We start from the raw sequence: 17,859 nt of genomic DNA, 5'->3' as shown, positions 1-17,859 counted from the left end.
TGCCCATAACACTGTGTCACATAATGCAATGCAATTAATTTAAAAACAAAAACAAAAACCCAAGGTAATATATCTAAACAATTCTTTTCAAAACTCGATTAAAAATTCAAAAGAAAACATGACATATTACTATTGATTTAAACTGAATATATTTGACCTGTATTTTAAAATGACAATTGAGGAAAGCATAATCTTTGCTGTGAAAGATGAGGAAAGTCTGTAACCTGTTTTAGTATCAGATTAGAATTTTTTCTCCAATAAGATTTTTGTTATAATTCAAACTTAGACATAATCAATGAAAAATGGCATTGACAAAGCCTTTGTAAGCATATAAAGAGCTATTTTTTTCAAGCACCTCAGTTTTACTAGACATTTCTAACCATTACTGTTTTGTTATTTTTAAATGTTCAAAATAGGACTTATCTTAAGATAAAACATTCAAAGGACGTGACGGCATTGGAGTTTATCTCCTTGTGTATCTGGTAACCAAAACAGTAGTTTCACAGAAAAGTTAGCCAAATATGAGGCAAAGTATGAATGCCTGCAGAGAGCTGGTGAGGCTACAGGAACCACCCACAAAGCTAGTACGTTCTGGATTGATTGATACTCTTGATGATGCAAGGAATTAGACGGGCTAATAGTCAGTTAGCTCAGGTCCATGCTAGGATGAGTAAAGGGAGAGGCCCTTTAAAAATGCTTGTTTCTCCCGGGGAAGCAGCCTCCAAAAAACAAAGTGCCAATTTTACACCTCCGAGTTTCTAGCTTTTTCATAAGATGAAATTGCCTATCTCACTTTTCTGTTGGCTTTTTGCTTTACCATGAACAAGCAAGACAGAAATACAATTCTGCCCGCTCCTGTAACTTGTTAGCTACTGATCTGCTCCCTCGAGTTGTGCTTAAAAGAGCACATTTTGACAAGTTTCTCAGGTTTCTGTTCTTGAGAGTACTCCCTCCTGGCACTGCAGCAGGAGGTTTCTGGATTAATAAATCTTGCTTTGCTCACTGTCCTGTACTGTGGAAATTCTTTTTCTATAACAGACAAGAATCAAGATCTCCTTCATCGCCGTTTGCCGTAACGTAAACCTACAGTTTATTCTTTTTCATAATTACCAGTGAAAATGGATATAGTGCAATGGATCGATGTTTACAACTCTAAAAAGGTTTGTTAACTTACAAGTAAAGAGAGTATTTGAAAAAATAATTTATTTGAATCTCCAATTTAATTTGTAGATTTGATGTCTAATGTCTTTTGAAGAAGAAAGATTAAAGGAAACAGAAAAAACATTTTATTATTTTATTACTTTTATTATCATTTATTATTTACTATCTCCCCAAAAGATTAGCCTCTCTGCCATATCTGAGGACCAAAACAAATCAAAGCTACATTTTGAGGGGGAGTTCTAAGGGAGGAAAAATAATGAATCCAATATGGGTATACTATGGATTTAAATACAGACAACATCATTCTAAAGATAAACTGAAGCAGGTAGACAGGTTTTCATGAACTGCAATGATCACACCTTCTTCTCTGAACTAAGTGAGTTAGAGAGAATTCACTTTCTTCTGTCTTTAGCAGCAAAAAATCTAGGATGATTTTGCCTTCTAAATACAGAACATGTTAGCCATAAACATAACTGGGTGATCTCCTAACACAAGGATGTTAGAGATAAACTATAACAAAGACTGAGTATTTCAGCAATAAAATATTGTCAGGGCTATGAACTTCATAGCATTTAAAAATAGTAAGTTCTTCCAGATGCTAAAGAGAAAGACATCTTTTTTAGGATTCTCACTAATGAAAACTTTTAACTGTTCCTTAGATCTTCTAAAAAGCTAAGTAACACTACTGCTAGCTTTATAGCCCATGTTTCTTTTTCTCACAGGTGTGGAAGCCACATCGTTGAAGTGCAAACATCAAGGAAGATGCATCCGCATCTCCCTATCGCTGTGGAAGGTCAGCACAGGTAAAAATTGCAACTACATTCATGTCATAAATACGTTTTGTTATTTTTCTTTTAGATAAAGGCAATGAACACAGATGGCCACCCCATTACTATGTGAATTCAGAAAGAACTACATACAACAAGTGCTACCAAGATCTCACCTGAAAGGACATGTTATCATTTATCTTCAGAGTAAGTATTCTACCCCACTGTCTTTGCTATTTCATTAGTGGACCACCTGCAATGCAAACAACAATCTACCTAATGCTTATACAATGATGAAACTGTTTCTTTCCTGGTCCCATTTGTAGACAAATCTTTCTAAGAAGGTAGAACATTATATTCTTTGTCTCCCTAAATGTCTTTGTTTAGTCCTGCTACAACAATCATAAAACAGAGAATATCATTTAGCTTACTTTTCATAAGTTGGGAAATCCAAGAAAAACGGGCACCACAAGTGGGCCACAGTGCCTTCCACAAAGCAGTTTTTAACTTCAACACCAATCATTAAGTTTGTTCTTTTGTGGATAGTGCTTTTGGTGTCATATCTAAGAAATCTTTTTTGGATCAAAAGTCACAAAGATTTTCTCCTATGTTTTCTACCATTTTTGAATTTTTACATTTAAATTTAGGTCCATTACCCATTTTAATAAGATTATTGAATACGAATACAAGAATCCAGTTGTTCAAGAACATTCTGTCTAAAACCAGCTATATATACAAATACGGGTTTGGTTCCCCTCATGGACTCTATTTTGTTCCATTGATATGCATCTCTAACATTACTCCAAATCACATTTTTTATTACTGCTTCATAGAGGGAAATCAGATAGTTTTAGGTTTCTAATTATTTTCTTTCAAAATCAGTCAATTTCTAAAAAAAAAAAAATCCAACTGGAATTTTGATAAGAATTGCATGCAATCTATGAATCAATTTATTTCATTTCACTCAAAAAATATTTCATACTGTTTTTTATATTGTTAAGTGGTATTTTTTCTCTTGCTTCAGTTTCTGTGTCATTGTTAGTACATGTAATCGATTTTAATTGTTTATCTTCAACTTTGCTAAATTCATTTACTCTGGTAACTTTGATAAATTCCATAAATTATTAATATGCAGAATCATATTTATGGGGAAGTGCCCAGTTTAGCAGACTAAGCTTCTGCCTACAGCACCATATCCCATAAGGGTGCAGGATCATTTCTTGATTGCTCCACCTCCAGTGCAGCTGCCTGCTTATGGGCTGGTATAGTAGTGGAAGACAACTGAAGTCATCAGCCCCCTGAATCCATGTGGAAAATCAAATGAAGCTCCTGGCTACTGGTTTTGGATCGGCTCAGCTGCAGCCATTTAGGACTATTTGGGGAGTGAACCAGCATGCGGAAGAGCTCTCTGTCTTTCCTTCTTTCTGTAACTTTTTAAAAATTAATTAATTTTTATCGGAAAAGTAATATACAGAGAGGAGACATAACAGAGAGAGAGAGAGATATCCCTTCCTATGGTTCACTCCCTAAATGGCCACAATGCCCAAAACTTAGCTGATCAGAAGTCAGGAGACAGGAGCTTCGTCCAGATCTCCCATAAGGGTGAAGGACTGCAAGGCACTGAGCCAGTCTCTGCTGTTATCCCAGGTCATAAGCATGTAATTGGATGGAAAGTGGAGCAGCCGGGGCACAAACTGGTACCCAAATGTATGTCAGTACTTGGAGGTGGAGGATTTGCCAGTTGAGCTAACATGCTATCCCTTGTAACTCTATTTTTCAAATGTAAATAAAATATTCATAAAAAGAAATTGTATTCTCTATTTTGAAATATTTCTTCGTCTTCCTTTCCAATTTGTATGTCTTCTTGTTTTCTCTTCTTGTTTGATTGCACAGGTTGTACTCTTCAGCATAACACTAAGTTGAAGAGAGTAATTATCTTGTCCCTGATCTTAGAGGTTAACTACATTTCATACACTTCTTTTAACAGGAGATTGCTTGCTGAGAGCTTTACTTTTCCCTTAAAAGTCAGGAGTGAATGTTGTATTTTGCCTACAGGTTTTCCTGTGTCATAAAGCTTTCCTTTTTTTTAAAAAAAAAAAATCATTTATTTCCATTGGAAAAGCAGGTAAGATTTACGGAGAGAAGATACAGAGAAAGATCTTTTGTCCACTGGTTCACTCCCCAGATGTCCATGATGGCTAGAGCTAAGCTGAGCCAAAGCCAGCAGCCAGGAGCTTCTTCCAGGTTTCCCATGCAGGTGCAGGGTTCCCAAGGTTTTGGACCATCCTCTACTGCTTTCCTAGGCCACAAGCAGGGACATGGATGGGAAATGGAGCAGTCGGGATTGGAAGCAGTGTCCATATTGGATCCCGGCGCATGCAAGGTGAGGATTTTGGCACTGACCCAGCATGCCAGGACTGGTTCTCTTTTTTAACTTCACTGATTTTCTAACCTCCAAATTTAGGACTTGCTTGGATATGATGTTGTCTCTATTTAATATGTTTTCAGCCTAAATTGACAAAAATCTTGCTAGATAATTTGTATATATGTTCATGAGAAACATGTCTTGTTTCTGATGAGAACTACAATCATGTCAGAATACATTTACTGGGGTAGCTGGGACAGCAGAGGCCTGTGGGATCCTGTTGAGAAGAGGCTCCAGGAAAGAGGAGGCGGAAGGCTTCCCACCCAGAGTGCACTCTTGTCCCCAGTGAGTCCTTGGATGTGTTTTTGTGCTTCTCTGATGCATCTGTGCTTAGTTAGCCTATTATCCTAGATCAAAGTAGTGCTCCTTATCAATATCTCACACCAATGGTGCTTTGATCTTGGTGCCTTGTTAGCTGTCCTGGAACTCCCTGCTTACACACCTGTGACATGAGCTGTATATCAAACCTGATCATTATAATCAATGTCTGAACTGAACTGTTTGAAATATTGCTCTGCTAAATGTATACAAACTGGAATTGTGGAAATAAACTTTGTCAGTTGCCTAAGACAGTACTGTACTGCTGGGGTCCGTGCAGTAGGTGTGGATGGCACGAAAGTGTGAAGAGAACAGCTCCCCTGCTTGGCAGGGCCCGGGGGAGCTTCCAGCTGTTTGGCAGGGCCCAGTGGATTTCTCTCTGACCACCTTGACGCAGTCTCACCCCCTTTTGCATGGACACTCAACCACCCCACTAAGAATTTCTGTAATCTATTGAGGCATTGTTTGCCCCTGTGAGATGGCTTTTACAACCAACATGAGCTTAAGAGTTAATGTTACTGATAATGTCTTGGTGAGTGAGCCTTTAACTGCACACAGGAGTACAATTAAACCCATGCTGTTTCTAGACACCTTATCATGTGCCTACCCACTGTCATGAAATCTGGCCCAGACATTTAGCATCTTTCTGAGAGATGGCTTGATAAGAATTTTGCAAACTAGTGGAAGTAATTAGAGTATGGGCTGAAACTGCTAGGGCAAAAAATATAGTTATTGTGACCTTAAAGGTTAGCCTGTCCTTGCAACTCTTTAGAACATAGAAAATGTAGTTGCTTTAGCTGCTTTCATAATTTTTTAACTAGAGGAAATATAGGGTGATTTTACTAACATCATAAAGATATAATTTTGATTATTGTTTGATTATTTATGAGGTTGTAGAGGGATTTAATGTTTGAAATTTTTTGTCTTAGATCTTTATGTTTTTTTCTCTTTTGATGTATTTCTCCCATTAAGTGATGGATAAGTTGGAGAATAAGAATTGTAGTAGGAGTGTGTTACTGAATAAGATGTGTTGTCTACTGAGAAATTCTTGGCTGCAACGTCAGAATGGATAATGCCCTATCTTAAGGTGAAACAATTTGTAGGATTATCTTTGGAAACGTTCACTTGTCCATTGCAGAGTTGAAACTTAAATGGAGTAAACATGGCTCACTGCTAATTGCAATTCTTTCTGCCGTTATAACTCTTGTTTTACTTGTTTAGTTAACAAACTGTGTGAGCTTGCAGGCCTAATGGCCTCAATGGCCCCTAATCCCCGTAAACCAAGACCCCAGACTTACTAACCCATACATAATTCAAGGCAGGGGTCTGGTAGTCACAGGTGTGCCAAGGATAAAACCCAGACTTGAGGAGAGTAGGTGGGGGCTGGCAAGCCGAGACAAGCAAGGAATGTGGAATTCTTCCTCCCTCACCTCTCAAGTTGTTGTAAATTGTGCCCCCCTTGAAGCTATGTCAAATTGCCCTAAAAGAAAACTGCTTCTGTATAAATAAAGTGGACAGCTTTCTCGCATAGTCCACAATGATCTTGGAATTGTAGTGGTCCGTCTCTCTTCTTCTTTCTATGCCTATTTCACTCACCCTTCTCGAGCTCCGAACTCAGATGGAGCTGGACTCCCATTTCTCCAGGTCGCATCTCCTCCCCAGGAACCCGCAAGGTACACTTGCATAATCACTTAAAATTTTTTTTCTTCATGGTTTCATTTTCAACCAACTTTGCTTTCTTGTGTCAGTATTTTTAATTTTTACAGAATGGCTCACCTCATAAAGGATGTGGCCCAACATTTACATTTTATAAAAAAAAATTTACAACTACCAAGTTTTCATTGGTGAATCTTTACTTTTAAAAGTGATCTGAATAGTGAGTTTTTTCAAAAAGGATGTGAAAACTACAACAATGTTTTATCTTTTTTCCAGTACTCAATGACAAAAAATATATGGTGCTATACAATAAGGTTCTCTAACTTTCAGGCAGTTCATATCAGCTTTTTTAAAATGCATTTTCCCCCAGGTAATCATTAAGGCTTTTATATAATTAAAGCTCTTTAAAAAAATTATTTAAGAAAGGTAGAGTGACACACAGAAGAACAGGCCCAGAGAGTAAGAGGTCTTCCATTCATTGGTCCCTCTTCACATGGCTACAACAGCTGGCATTGGGCCAGGCAGAAGCCAGGAGCCAATAATTCCATCAGGGTCTTCCATATGGGTGATAGAGTACAAGCACTTGGCCAATTTCTGCTGTTTTCCCAGGCACATTAGTAGGGAGCTGGATGAGAAGCAAAGCAGCTGGGACAGTTATCGGCACTCTGATAGGTTGCAGGTGGCAGATTAACTCACTGCTCTTGTTGCACTATGATAACGAATTCTTGTTTATTCTTCAACATTACAAATCATCCTAGGTGGACAATATTTTTGCTTCTGATCAAATTTTTAAGCTATCATGATATAGGAATATTATGTAAAAGTATTTAAGCCCTTCAATTTTCTGTATCAATTCAGGGTTTTTTTTTTGGGGGGGGTGGTAGTGTTTTTCCCTCGGTTTTGTTTTGAAAGGTAGAGATCTTCCATTCACTGGTTGAGCTAGGCCAGGCCAAATCCGGGCCTAGAATTCAGTCAGGGTCTACCGAATGGGTAGTAGGGATGCCAAGTACTTGTGCCATCATCGGTGTCCTCCCTTGGTGGGCATTAGTGAGAAGCTAGAGGCAATGTGGACTGAGACTGGAACCCAGGGACTCCAGCGATGTAAGCATCATAAGCAACAGCTTACTACTGTGCTCAGTAGCTACCCCAGGACATAATTATTATTTTATTCTATTTTGTAAAAAATTCAGTTATTTGTTTGAAAGAGCTACAGTCAGAGAGAGGGATCACCCATCTGCTGCTTCAATCCCTAAATGGCTACAACAGCTGGAGCTGGTCCAGTTCGAAGCCAAAAACTTTTCCTCAGTTTTTCATGTGCATTAGGGGACGATTCAGTGAGCAATCCTCTGTTGCATATTAGCAGGGAGCTAGATCAGAAGTGGAGAGCTGGAACTTGAATTGGTGCCCATATTGGATATTACTTGCTATGCCATGGCGCCAACCCCTCTATGGTTTAAATCACATGGCTTTTATTCCTATTAAATTTGCTCCTTTTACTTAACTTGTCTTTGTCCTCTGATTGTTCTTAAGATTTTCATTACTGGTTTTGTGAAATTTGACTATGATATGCCGTGGTAAAGTCTTTGTTTTCTTTGTATTCTTTGTCCTTCAGTGACTCCAATTACTCTGTTGCCACATAGCTCACTGATGCCCTTTTACAGGAATCTTTGTTTACTCTTCTTTCAGTTTGGATCGTTTCTGTTACTATAGGTTCAAGTTCACTAATTTTTACTTCTGAAACCTCTAATGTGTTATTATATCCAGTATATTTTCAACTCAGTCATTATCATTTTTACTTGAAGAAGCTTAATTGCAATTTTTATCTTCCATGTCTCTACTTAAAGATCCTACTTCTATTAACTATTTTAAAGTCATTATTTGCGATTTGAACAACTGTACCAGTTCTAAGTCAGTTTCTTCCATCCGATGGTTCACTCCCCAAGTGACTGCAATGGCTGGAGCTGAGCCAATCCAAAGCCAGGAGTCAGGAACCTCCTCAGGTCTCCCACGTGGGTGCAGGGTCCCAAGGCTTTGGGCCGCCCTCGACTGCTTTCCTAGGCCACAAGCAGGGAGCTGGATGGGAAGTGGAGCTGCTGGGATTAGAACCAGTGCCCATATGGGATCCTAGTGCGTTCAAGGTGTCTTTCTGTAAATTACACCACTTTATATACCTCACATAAGTGGCACCACAGAGTATTTTGTGTTTTGTGATTGTTTTATTTCATTTAGCACAATGTTCTTGCTTCATCCACATTGTCATTTCAATACCAGTCTTATCTTCACTCCTACATATTTTAATGAAGCAATAGATTAAAAATCGTCAAGCTTTCATTCGCTATATGACTCAAATGATATGGAATTCTAGAACAGGCAACTGACTAGGACAGAAAGAGATATGAGCTTGGGAGTCGTGCAGATCCACCCTCAAATATGATGTGATTGCATGACTGTATTAACTGAGGTGGAAGTTACCCAAGTTTATATTCTGATTAAACACAATGAAATATTTCAATTGAGCTTATACATATATACATATATATATATTTTTTTTTCTTTTAATGCCTAGTGATAAGGATGAAAAAGCAAAATCACATGTCATTGCTAAGCACAACATGGGCTGTGGCTCCCTCTACTGTAGCAGAAGAAATTGGCAAGGGCATTTCAAAGTTTGGTTTTTAATCTAAAGGAATATTTATAATAAAATAGTACAAACCCTGTGTGCATCTGTGTGTTAGAGAGAGAAACACACACACACAGAGAGAGAGAGAGACACAGAGAGAGAGAAAGAGAGAGAAAGATACAGAGAGAATTAAAATATGTGGAGTCTATAGTTCTAGTCCTCAGAAAACAGATCTGACTGCGTAGTGTGCTGGCTTTCTTGCTGAGTACAGTGAAGTTCTTGGCCCCTCACTGCTTTCATAAATATTGTACTGAGCCACAGATATCAATGTTCTCAAGGTGACTCCCCAGACATGCAGAATCAAAATCACTTGAAAATTGTTAGAAGTAAGAAATTCTAGTAATGGAGCTTAGGACAAGTTCCCTGGCAACCCTGCCTTTCACAAAAATAAAATAAATCTTTAAAAACAAAGCAAAAAAGCAAAAAGCCAGATAAGCTTGAGTGATTATAGCGCAGATGCAAATAGCCAATTTCTTTCTTTCCCACATACCACAGACTAAAGTCAACAAATTCAACTCATTTAATGTGTAGCTCACATGCAAAGTGCTAGGAAAACCAGAGGCGTTAAAAGAAATATCCCTGCAGTTAAAAAGCTTATGTTCTATTGCCAGAGATAGATAAAACATGTCTGGTAATGGCAGTGCCATGAAGAGAAATAAAACAGCGCCATGGGAGAAAAGAATGGATAATATAGATGATACACATTGGTCACGAGTTCCCATTCAGACCTTCAATTTCAGCAGTTTTAAGTAAGGAAAAACACAGATGTAAGTTCCCTGACATCAGAACTGTTCTGCTGTATTCATGGATATGTATCCCCTACTACATGAAACAGGAGTTGACATATGAGATATTTCACTGTTTAAATAGAAAGGATCTCAAGAAGTAACTATTAATACTTTTATCCCAGTTTATTTCCTAAGAACCTCTGACTCTTAGATTTTTTTTTCTGTGTCCTTAATGTATACAAAAAAAAAAAATCAAATGACTTATTCTACTCTGGGTTTTACTCTAAGCCACTTAAATGTTAAGACTGTTAAGACTTTAAAAATCAAGAGATCAAGAGAAGCCTGCTCATTCAAATCTTATGTTACACTAATCACTGTTAACTAGCCACTCTCAAAATTTTTTTCTCATTGAACTTCTACAGCATTCAACCTGTGAGATATTTTAAGAGTAAACTCTCCCAGCTTATTTTTGCATAAAATTATTATAATTCAAATACATAGCCCCTTTGACTCAGTCATGTTTCTTCTAGGAATCTAACCAATATTTATATTCACCCACTTGTATATAAAAGAACATTCACGGAAGCATTTTTTTTCATGACAAAAAAGTAGAATGAATTTTTTTGACTACAGCTTAAACAAATTCTGATACATTTCTCAGTGATTTATTTATGCCAAGATGGAACCTTTTCCTAAACAAAGATTATGATTAAAACTGCATATGTTAGTACAACAGGCATATAGGTACAAATGATACTCCTAAAGGGAAAAAATAAAAGGCTATAACATTATAAGTACATGTATTATGTGCTCATATACACCCACAGAAAACTTATAAAAGGATATATCAAGGACTGTTTAATAATTGTGTTTCGGAAGTGATTTTTTTTTTCCGCCGAAGAATTATTTATTTGAAAGTAAGAACTACAATGAGAGGGAGGGATGGAGGAAGAGAGCAAGAGACAGCAAGAGCAAAAGCGACAGCAAGAGAGAGAGAGAGAGATCTTCCATACACTGCTGTACTTCCCAGATGGCCACAATGGCTGGGGCCGCACTGGGCTAAAGTCAGGACCTTCACCTGAGTCTCCCGCGAGGGTGGCAGGGACCCAGATACTTGGGCCATTTTCTGTTGCTTTCCTAAGTGTAGAAGCAGGAGATGGACTAAAAGTGGAGCAACTGGGACTTGAACCTATATGCCTATATGGTATGGCAGCACGACAGAGAACAGCTTAATTTGGAATGCCACAGCATTGGCCCCTGGGATATGAGACTTCTTAAAACATACTGCACAAGATACAGATATCTATGTTAACTGATGTCATAGATCTTTAGAATAATTAATTTTATTCATTTGAATGCAGGGAAAGAGAGAGGAAGAGGAAATGGGAGAGGAAGGGAGGGAGGGAGGAACAGAAGGAAGGAGGGAGAGAAAGGATATATAATTATCTGCCATCCACTGCTTCACTTTCCAAATATCTGCAATAAAAAGGGCCAAATCAGGAGCTTAGAGGTCAATCTTAGAGTACGAACTCAGCATCACCTGCTGCCTCCCAGCACACACACTAGCAGGAAACTGGAACTCAGACAGGACTGTAACCTGGTACTCCTGGGATGTGAGTATAGTCACCACTATGCCAAGCATGCACCCCTACATAACTCGTTTCAAAATAACCAGCGTGGATATGTGACTAAAAAGTAAATACAGCAGACTATTAACAAGCTAAAGTAAAGAATTATTGTTCTTTACCCATATTCCATATTTCTGCTTGTAGAAGTTCTAAAAGTATGACCAGGGGAACAAAATTAATGTACACTCAGTATTTCACTGCCTTTTCCCAACAATTCCATCTCCTACAGAAAACAATATGTATTACTATCTCTGATTTCTGAAAGTCATCCTTATATCCTTGGTGACACTAAAACACACACTTTAAAAATCTTTAGCACTCCTTGAGAGAAAAGGTACTACTGTTGTTGGTAACATAAACTAGTACAACTATTATGGAAGACAGTATGGAGATTTCTCATAAATGCAAATAAATGAACCATATGCTCCAGTCATCCACTCTTGGATATTTGCCCAAATGAAATAAAATCAGTATATAAAAGAGTTATCTACTCCTCCACATTCATTTCTGCTCAACTCACAATAGTTAAGACACAGAATTAACCCTCAGTAATTAGCTAATTACTGAGTAGAGAAAACGTGTTATATATACACTATGGAATACTACTCAGCCATAAAAAGAATGAAATTCTTTTTTGCAATTATATAGATGCAACTAGAAATCACTACTCCTAGTGAAATAATCATGTTTGAAAAAGACAATGTTTTCTCTGACATGTGACAGTTAGTACAGAATACCAAAAGCTACAGGAAGGCCAGCACATTGGCTCAGCTGGCTAATCCTGCACCTCCAAGCACAGCTTGTTATATGGGTGCTGGTTCATGTTCCAGCTGCTCCACTTGCCATCCAGCTCCCTGCTTGTGGCCTGGGTAAAGCAGCGAAGGGTGATCCAATGCCTTGCAACCTGCACTCACACGGGAGACTTCAAAGAAGCTCCTGGGCTCTGTATTGGCTCTGGTCTGACTGATGTGGCCACTTGGGGAGCAAATCAGAGAATAGAAGATCTTTGTCTTCTCTCTGTAAATCTACCTTTTCTAACAATAACAAATATTTTTATTTTAAAAAAAGTGTATAGGAATGGAATGGACATCTTCATCTTGTGACATGATTGTTGTTTTTAGTACTTGTTTATACTTCCGTGGAACTGTAGCCTTCCTATGCAATATGTGCAGAATACCATGATTAATGGTGAATTAGGTCTGTGAATATATAAGAAATTGAAGTTATATCTGCAAAAACTTTTTTTAAAAGGCAGGAAGGAGGGAAATTGAGGAAGTGAGTGGGAGAGAACTATTAGAGCTATACCTTTGAAATGCATGAAATTGTTTTCATGTTACTATTTTTTAAAAGTTTATAAATTGTAAATGTTTATTAGCTAAGGTTAACTTAACATTGAGGATACGTTTAAATAAATTTAGTCTAAAATAATCTATAGTGATGTCCCAAGCCTTCATAGTCCCTCACCACTTATTTGCTGACTCCAACTTCCAGAGCTGCAAACCCCACTGATACTAAGTGCACTATTTTTTAGCTTCTACACATTTCAACTACATCTTTTCTATGTTTAGATACAGAAATTCTTACTGTTGTATTACAACTGCCCATAGTTCTCAGAATAGTAACATACTGTACAGCTATTTTCTTGAGTATCAATTTACTCTATTCAGCTTTTCTTCAAGGCTGGTTTAAACATCATCACTTCCATTAAGTCTTCCACCATGTATTCCAGCCTACTAAAGCTTTTTTCTCTAAAACAGCTTCGCATTTCATTAACATTTCTTGTATGTAGTTAATAAATATAAAGTTCATTATATTAAATAATAGCGCATATGTTTTATTTTCTGTATTAGAGTTTTAAGGAAATAGGCTTTGAAGGAATCTATCTCTGACCTGCCTCATTACACAGCTTTAGTGATGCCATCGGTAGACAGGTTAAATGAATTAGCAAGCATTGAGAGGTACAAAAGAAGTACAGGACGCGATCCCTTCTTTTCCATGGACAAAAAGCACTTGTATTGCTTTGACTAATCTACTAGACAACATCGAGGACAACACAAAAGGCAAAACTGCTCTTGATTTAGCAGAAGAACACAAGGACACAAGTTTTTAACCTTGTCATACCAACTAACTGCCATTTTTGGTAGCAAAAACTACAAAATTGTTGCCCAATGACTGTGAAATGAATTCCAACCACTTGATAGAATACACAATCTTAAATGTTACTCAGCTTCTAACAAAAGCCCAAATTAAATGACAACTGAGAAAAATCCAACGGGTCACACTAATCGTTTACAAAGTTTTACTCCATAAAGTCTTAACTTGTATCTTTATAAAAAAGAAAGTTATAGAATCCTCACAGAAATCACTTTATTCAATTGCATTTTAATAGTATGTAATCAGCTGTTACAGGGTAGGTTATATAAAGAGTGCTTTTATAACTTCTTTAACATCACTGTTTTCAGGTGTATCATTATTTATGTGCCAGGCTGAACCGCATACAATTTTCAATATTCAAGCGTCTACTTTTGAAAAGAGTAACTTTGTATGCCTTTCTTAATTTGATTATTTTTATGGATTTTACAACTCTTTTCATCACATAACTTGACAGAATAAAATGGTTTTTCTCTTCTGTCAAAGTAATACGTTTTCCCAAAGTAGAGAATGACATGTGCAGCATGACTGCTTTCTGCTTCAGCTGCAGTGAATGTAACACTCAATTGCGATCATTTCTTCAGCTCAGGTACTGTTACAATTATCTGTATGTTTCTTCTTACTTGGTATTTTTCACTTAATGATCTAAACATGCATGTTTTTCTAACAGTGAATATAAAGAACTGGTTGCCAACAGCATTTCTGTATTAACAGGGATTCTGCCTGAAGATGTCAGGCCAAAGTAATTAGACTGACGACATTCCATGAAGATACTGGAAAGGGACAACGTAGTATTTCCAGTCCTGTGCCATGTGCTGAAGTGTTCAGGTCTATACTGAGGCATTTGACAATTGTAAAAGTCAGACTTGGGGGCTGGCATTACAGCATAGTGAGTTAAACCACTCTTTGTGATACTGCTAACCCATATAAAAGTGCCAGTTCAGGACTCAACTGCTCTGCTTCCAATCCAGCTTCCTGCTAATAGACTAGGATGGCAGCACAAGATGGCTCAACTACTTGGGCTGCCCCTGCCACCCACGCAGAATACACAGATAGGCTCCTGGCCCAGTTCATGTTGGGGAGTAAGCCAGCAGATGAAAAAACGTCTTTCTCTCTCCTCCTTTCTTTCCTACCACTACCTTTCAAATAAAAAATAACAAATCTCTAAAGAAGTCAGTCTGTCAGAAGTGACATCTAAGTGGAATTTAGAAGCTTAAATGCAAATGAGCAGCCATAACAAGCTTTTTATATATACAATTTCTGAATGAAAATTATTTTAGTTTAGTGATAGAATATCCATGTAAAGAAATGAAAAATGAAACCATTCCGCTCTTGAGCAGGAGAGTCACATGGAGAAAATGGTATATGAATGTTAGAAATTAAGTATTTTTTAAGACTCAAAGAGAATTTAAATTAGCATTATGCTACTGCTATAGTAATATATGATACAAATAAGATGTTAAAACACCCGATGAAAGAATGCCGAAAATAATCTTTTCACAGCTTTAAGGCTATCACTCCATAGACAGCCTATTAAATACAAAAGAAAAAGAAAAATAGACTATTTACATGACGTTAAAATCAAATCCAACCTATGGTCAAACTTAAATCACTAGTGTGTTAAAACCAAGGCCAGGAGAATTTCTGCATTTACAGGCCATTTCTGTGTGCTTTAAGAAGACTTCTCAGTAACTCTAACACAAAGAGCTAACAAAAAAATAAGTTAAAGATACTAAACACTTATTTGATAAATATCTATTTTATAGTTTAAGTCATTCTTGAGATACAGCTAAAAATTTATAGACTCAATTGTGTAACAGGACAACCATCATAATTTAGTGTAACATTTCATACAGCCATGATTCACTATCTAGTGACCACACAGCAAACCAGCCTGCAATAGAACAATTTAAAAAGGCAACTACTTACTTCAGCGTTTCAGCAAGAAAGAAGCTCTGCTGTACATCATCGTGTGTAGGAGTAGAGGAATACACATCTTTGATGCCAGAAAACCCACCACGAACTCGGCAATACTTTTCAATGGCCTGTGAAAGAAATTAAATGGATCAGTTCTACACAATCGCAAGTTGTAAAGGACAATTTAAAGACCAAAGCCAAAAGTTCACAGAGACACTGAAAATTTTCACAGTGAAAATTTGACAGTTTATGAGTAAGACATTGCCAAATAAAAATATTTTCATAAAAAAGCCAGCAAATGGGGCAAAGCTACTGTTTGACTCCAGAATCCCATACTGGAGTACAGGTTCTCATTCCAACTGCCCTGCTTGCAATCCAGCTCCTTGCTAATATGCCTTGGTCAACAATGGAAGAAGTCCCAAGTACCACGCTCCCTGCCACTCAACGGAATACACAGATGGAGCTCTTAGCTCTTGCTTCAGCATGAACTGGCCCCAGCCACTGTGGTCATACACTTTCCTTTTTTCTTCCTCTATGAAATTCTGCCTTCATATAAATAAATACAATTTTCAACAGTTTTTAAAAGATGTATTTATTCATTTGAAAGGCAGAGTTACACAGAAAGAATCTTCCATCTGTTGGCTCATTCCCCAAATGGCCATGATGGCTGGGGCTGTGCCAGAACAAAGCTAGGAACCAGGAAAAACTTCTGAGTATCCCAAGTGAATGCAGGAGCCCAAACACTTGGGCCATCTTCCACTGCTTCCCCAGGTATATTGGTAGGGAGTTGGACCAGCAGGGCAGTTGCTGGGACTTAAGCCAGCATCCATATGGAACGCGGGTACTGCAAGCAGCAGCTTAAGCCACTACATACTTGGGAGCCTGTTACCCATGTTGGAAACCAGAATGGAATTCTTAGCTCCTGGCTTCAGCCTCGTTCAAATCTGGTTGTTGTGATCCATTTCGGATGTGAACAAGCAGATGTAAGACATTCCATCCTTTTCTGCCTACCAAATAAATAAGTATTTTTTACAAATATTATTAGCTACAATAATTATGATATTAAGACCCAATAATTAAGAAATATTTAGCATGTATTGAAGGTTTTTCTAAGAGCCTTGGATGCACTAGTTTTTAAATTTCATAACATTTATATGAAGTTAATAGTTCTGCTTTTCAAATGGAAAAACCAAGTGGAATTATAATGAATTTTGTGTCTGTGAGTAGGCAAAAAGAAGAGTTCTGAAGGGCTTTATCAGATGAGCAAAGGACTTTCTACCACAGCTTTCCCATACTGAGAATCCTGACACAGTAACTGACAGAAATTATTAAGGAAAATGTGTTAAGTTTTTTCAAGTATGTGTCTGAGCTGAAAATTCCTGATTTCAAGTATGTATACATTCTGGCTTTCAGTCTAGAAAAATTGGAACTGATCATTGTTATGTGATTCATTAAGGAATTATAGCACAAAGTGAAGCTAGCATGGGTGCACTGAAGTGGGAGTTTTGTTTTGTTTTTTATTAATTACGTTGCATTATGTAACACAGTTTCATAGGCTCTGGGATTCCCCCAACCCCTCCCCGTAACCTGCCTCCATGGTGAATTCCTCCACCTTGTTGCAATATTACAGTTCAAATCCAGTCATAATTCTTTCTTTGCATATAAAGTGGGAGTTTTATAGTGACATTTTGTTACTTAAACTACTCATTTTACACAAAATATCTTATAGTAAGAATAATGAGTGTATACTAGCAGGGCAGCAGTCCCAATAGGGGGGAAAATGCATTACAAGGTTATACTGCTATTGAACCTCAAAATTTACCACGGAGTTTCTTCAATAGATAAATGAAAATTTCCCTACAGTTACTGAAAATGAAGTAACTCAAAAGTGCATGGCATGACAGGGGGCTTGATTGAGCATTCTTACAGAGAAATATAATACTGATGGACTTACCAGGGCTGCTTCCCAGCCCCACTGCCTGTATCTGGGATCATGAGTGAATCGCCATAGGTACCAGTAGGTTTCAATTACTTCCGGTCGGAGGATGTAATACTTTTCAGCCTGCCGGACAGCCACAGCCTCCAATGCACCATCAAATTTAAAGGACTCGGGACCTAACTTTACAGCTATAACAGGACAAAAGAAACAAATGCACAAAATAAACAATTTGTATTAGATTGTAAGAACATTTTTTCCCCTAAAGGGATGAGGATATAAAGTATTTTTTAACTGTTTTATTTATTTATATTGTTACAGTTTTGCAAAACAAATTATTTCCACAGCACAAAATTTAATTTTCTAGATATCCCTATTAATTCTGATATGAAATATTGCTAAGCATAATGTATATCAACAGATAAATATATATATTTAGTTGTAGACATACTTTTGTTTTTTATTTTGCTTATTTTTCTTGCTATTCCATAA

General features: G+C 37.3%; 1 protein-coding gene across 1 annotated transcript in view; it reads right to left on the bottom strand.

The window, feature by feature from the left end:
* Positions 1 to 17,859, bottom strand: part of MAN1A2 (mannosidase alpha class 1A member 2) — a 143,975-nt gene that overhangs the window by 8,668 nt on the left and 117,448 nt on the right. The window contains exons 11-12 of the mRNA XM_040999013.1: positions 17,386 to 17,558; positions 15,444 to 15,559 (exon numbers count right to left, since the gene is read on the bottom strand). Coding sequence (XP_040854947.1) covers positions 15,444 to 15,559; positions 17,386 to 17,558 — 289 coding nt within the window. The remainder of the gene's footprint in view (positions 1 to 15,443; positions 15,560 to 17,385; positions 17,559 to 17,859) is intronic.

The sequence above is a fragment of the Ochotona curzoniae genome, unplaced genomic scaffold (assembly GCF_017591425.1).
Source record: "Ochotona curzoniae isolate NIBS_2020 unplaced genomic scaffold, NIBS_Ocur_1.0 scaffold_1037, whole genome shotgun sequence".
Classification (NCBI taxonomy): domain Eukaryota; kingdom Metazoa; phylum Chordata; class Mammalia; order Lagomorpha; family Ochotonidae; genus Ochotona; species Ochotona curzoniae.
The sequence above is the reverse complement of the archived record's forward strand: the minus strand, read 5'-3'. Positions and strand labels throughout refer to the sequence as shown.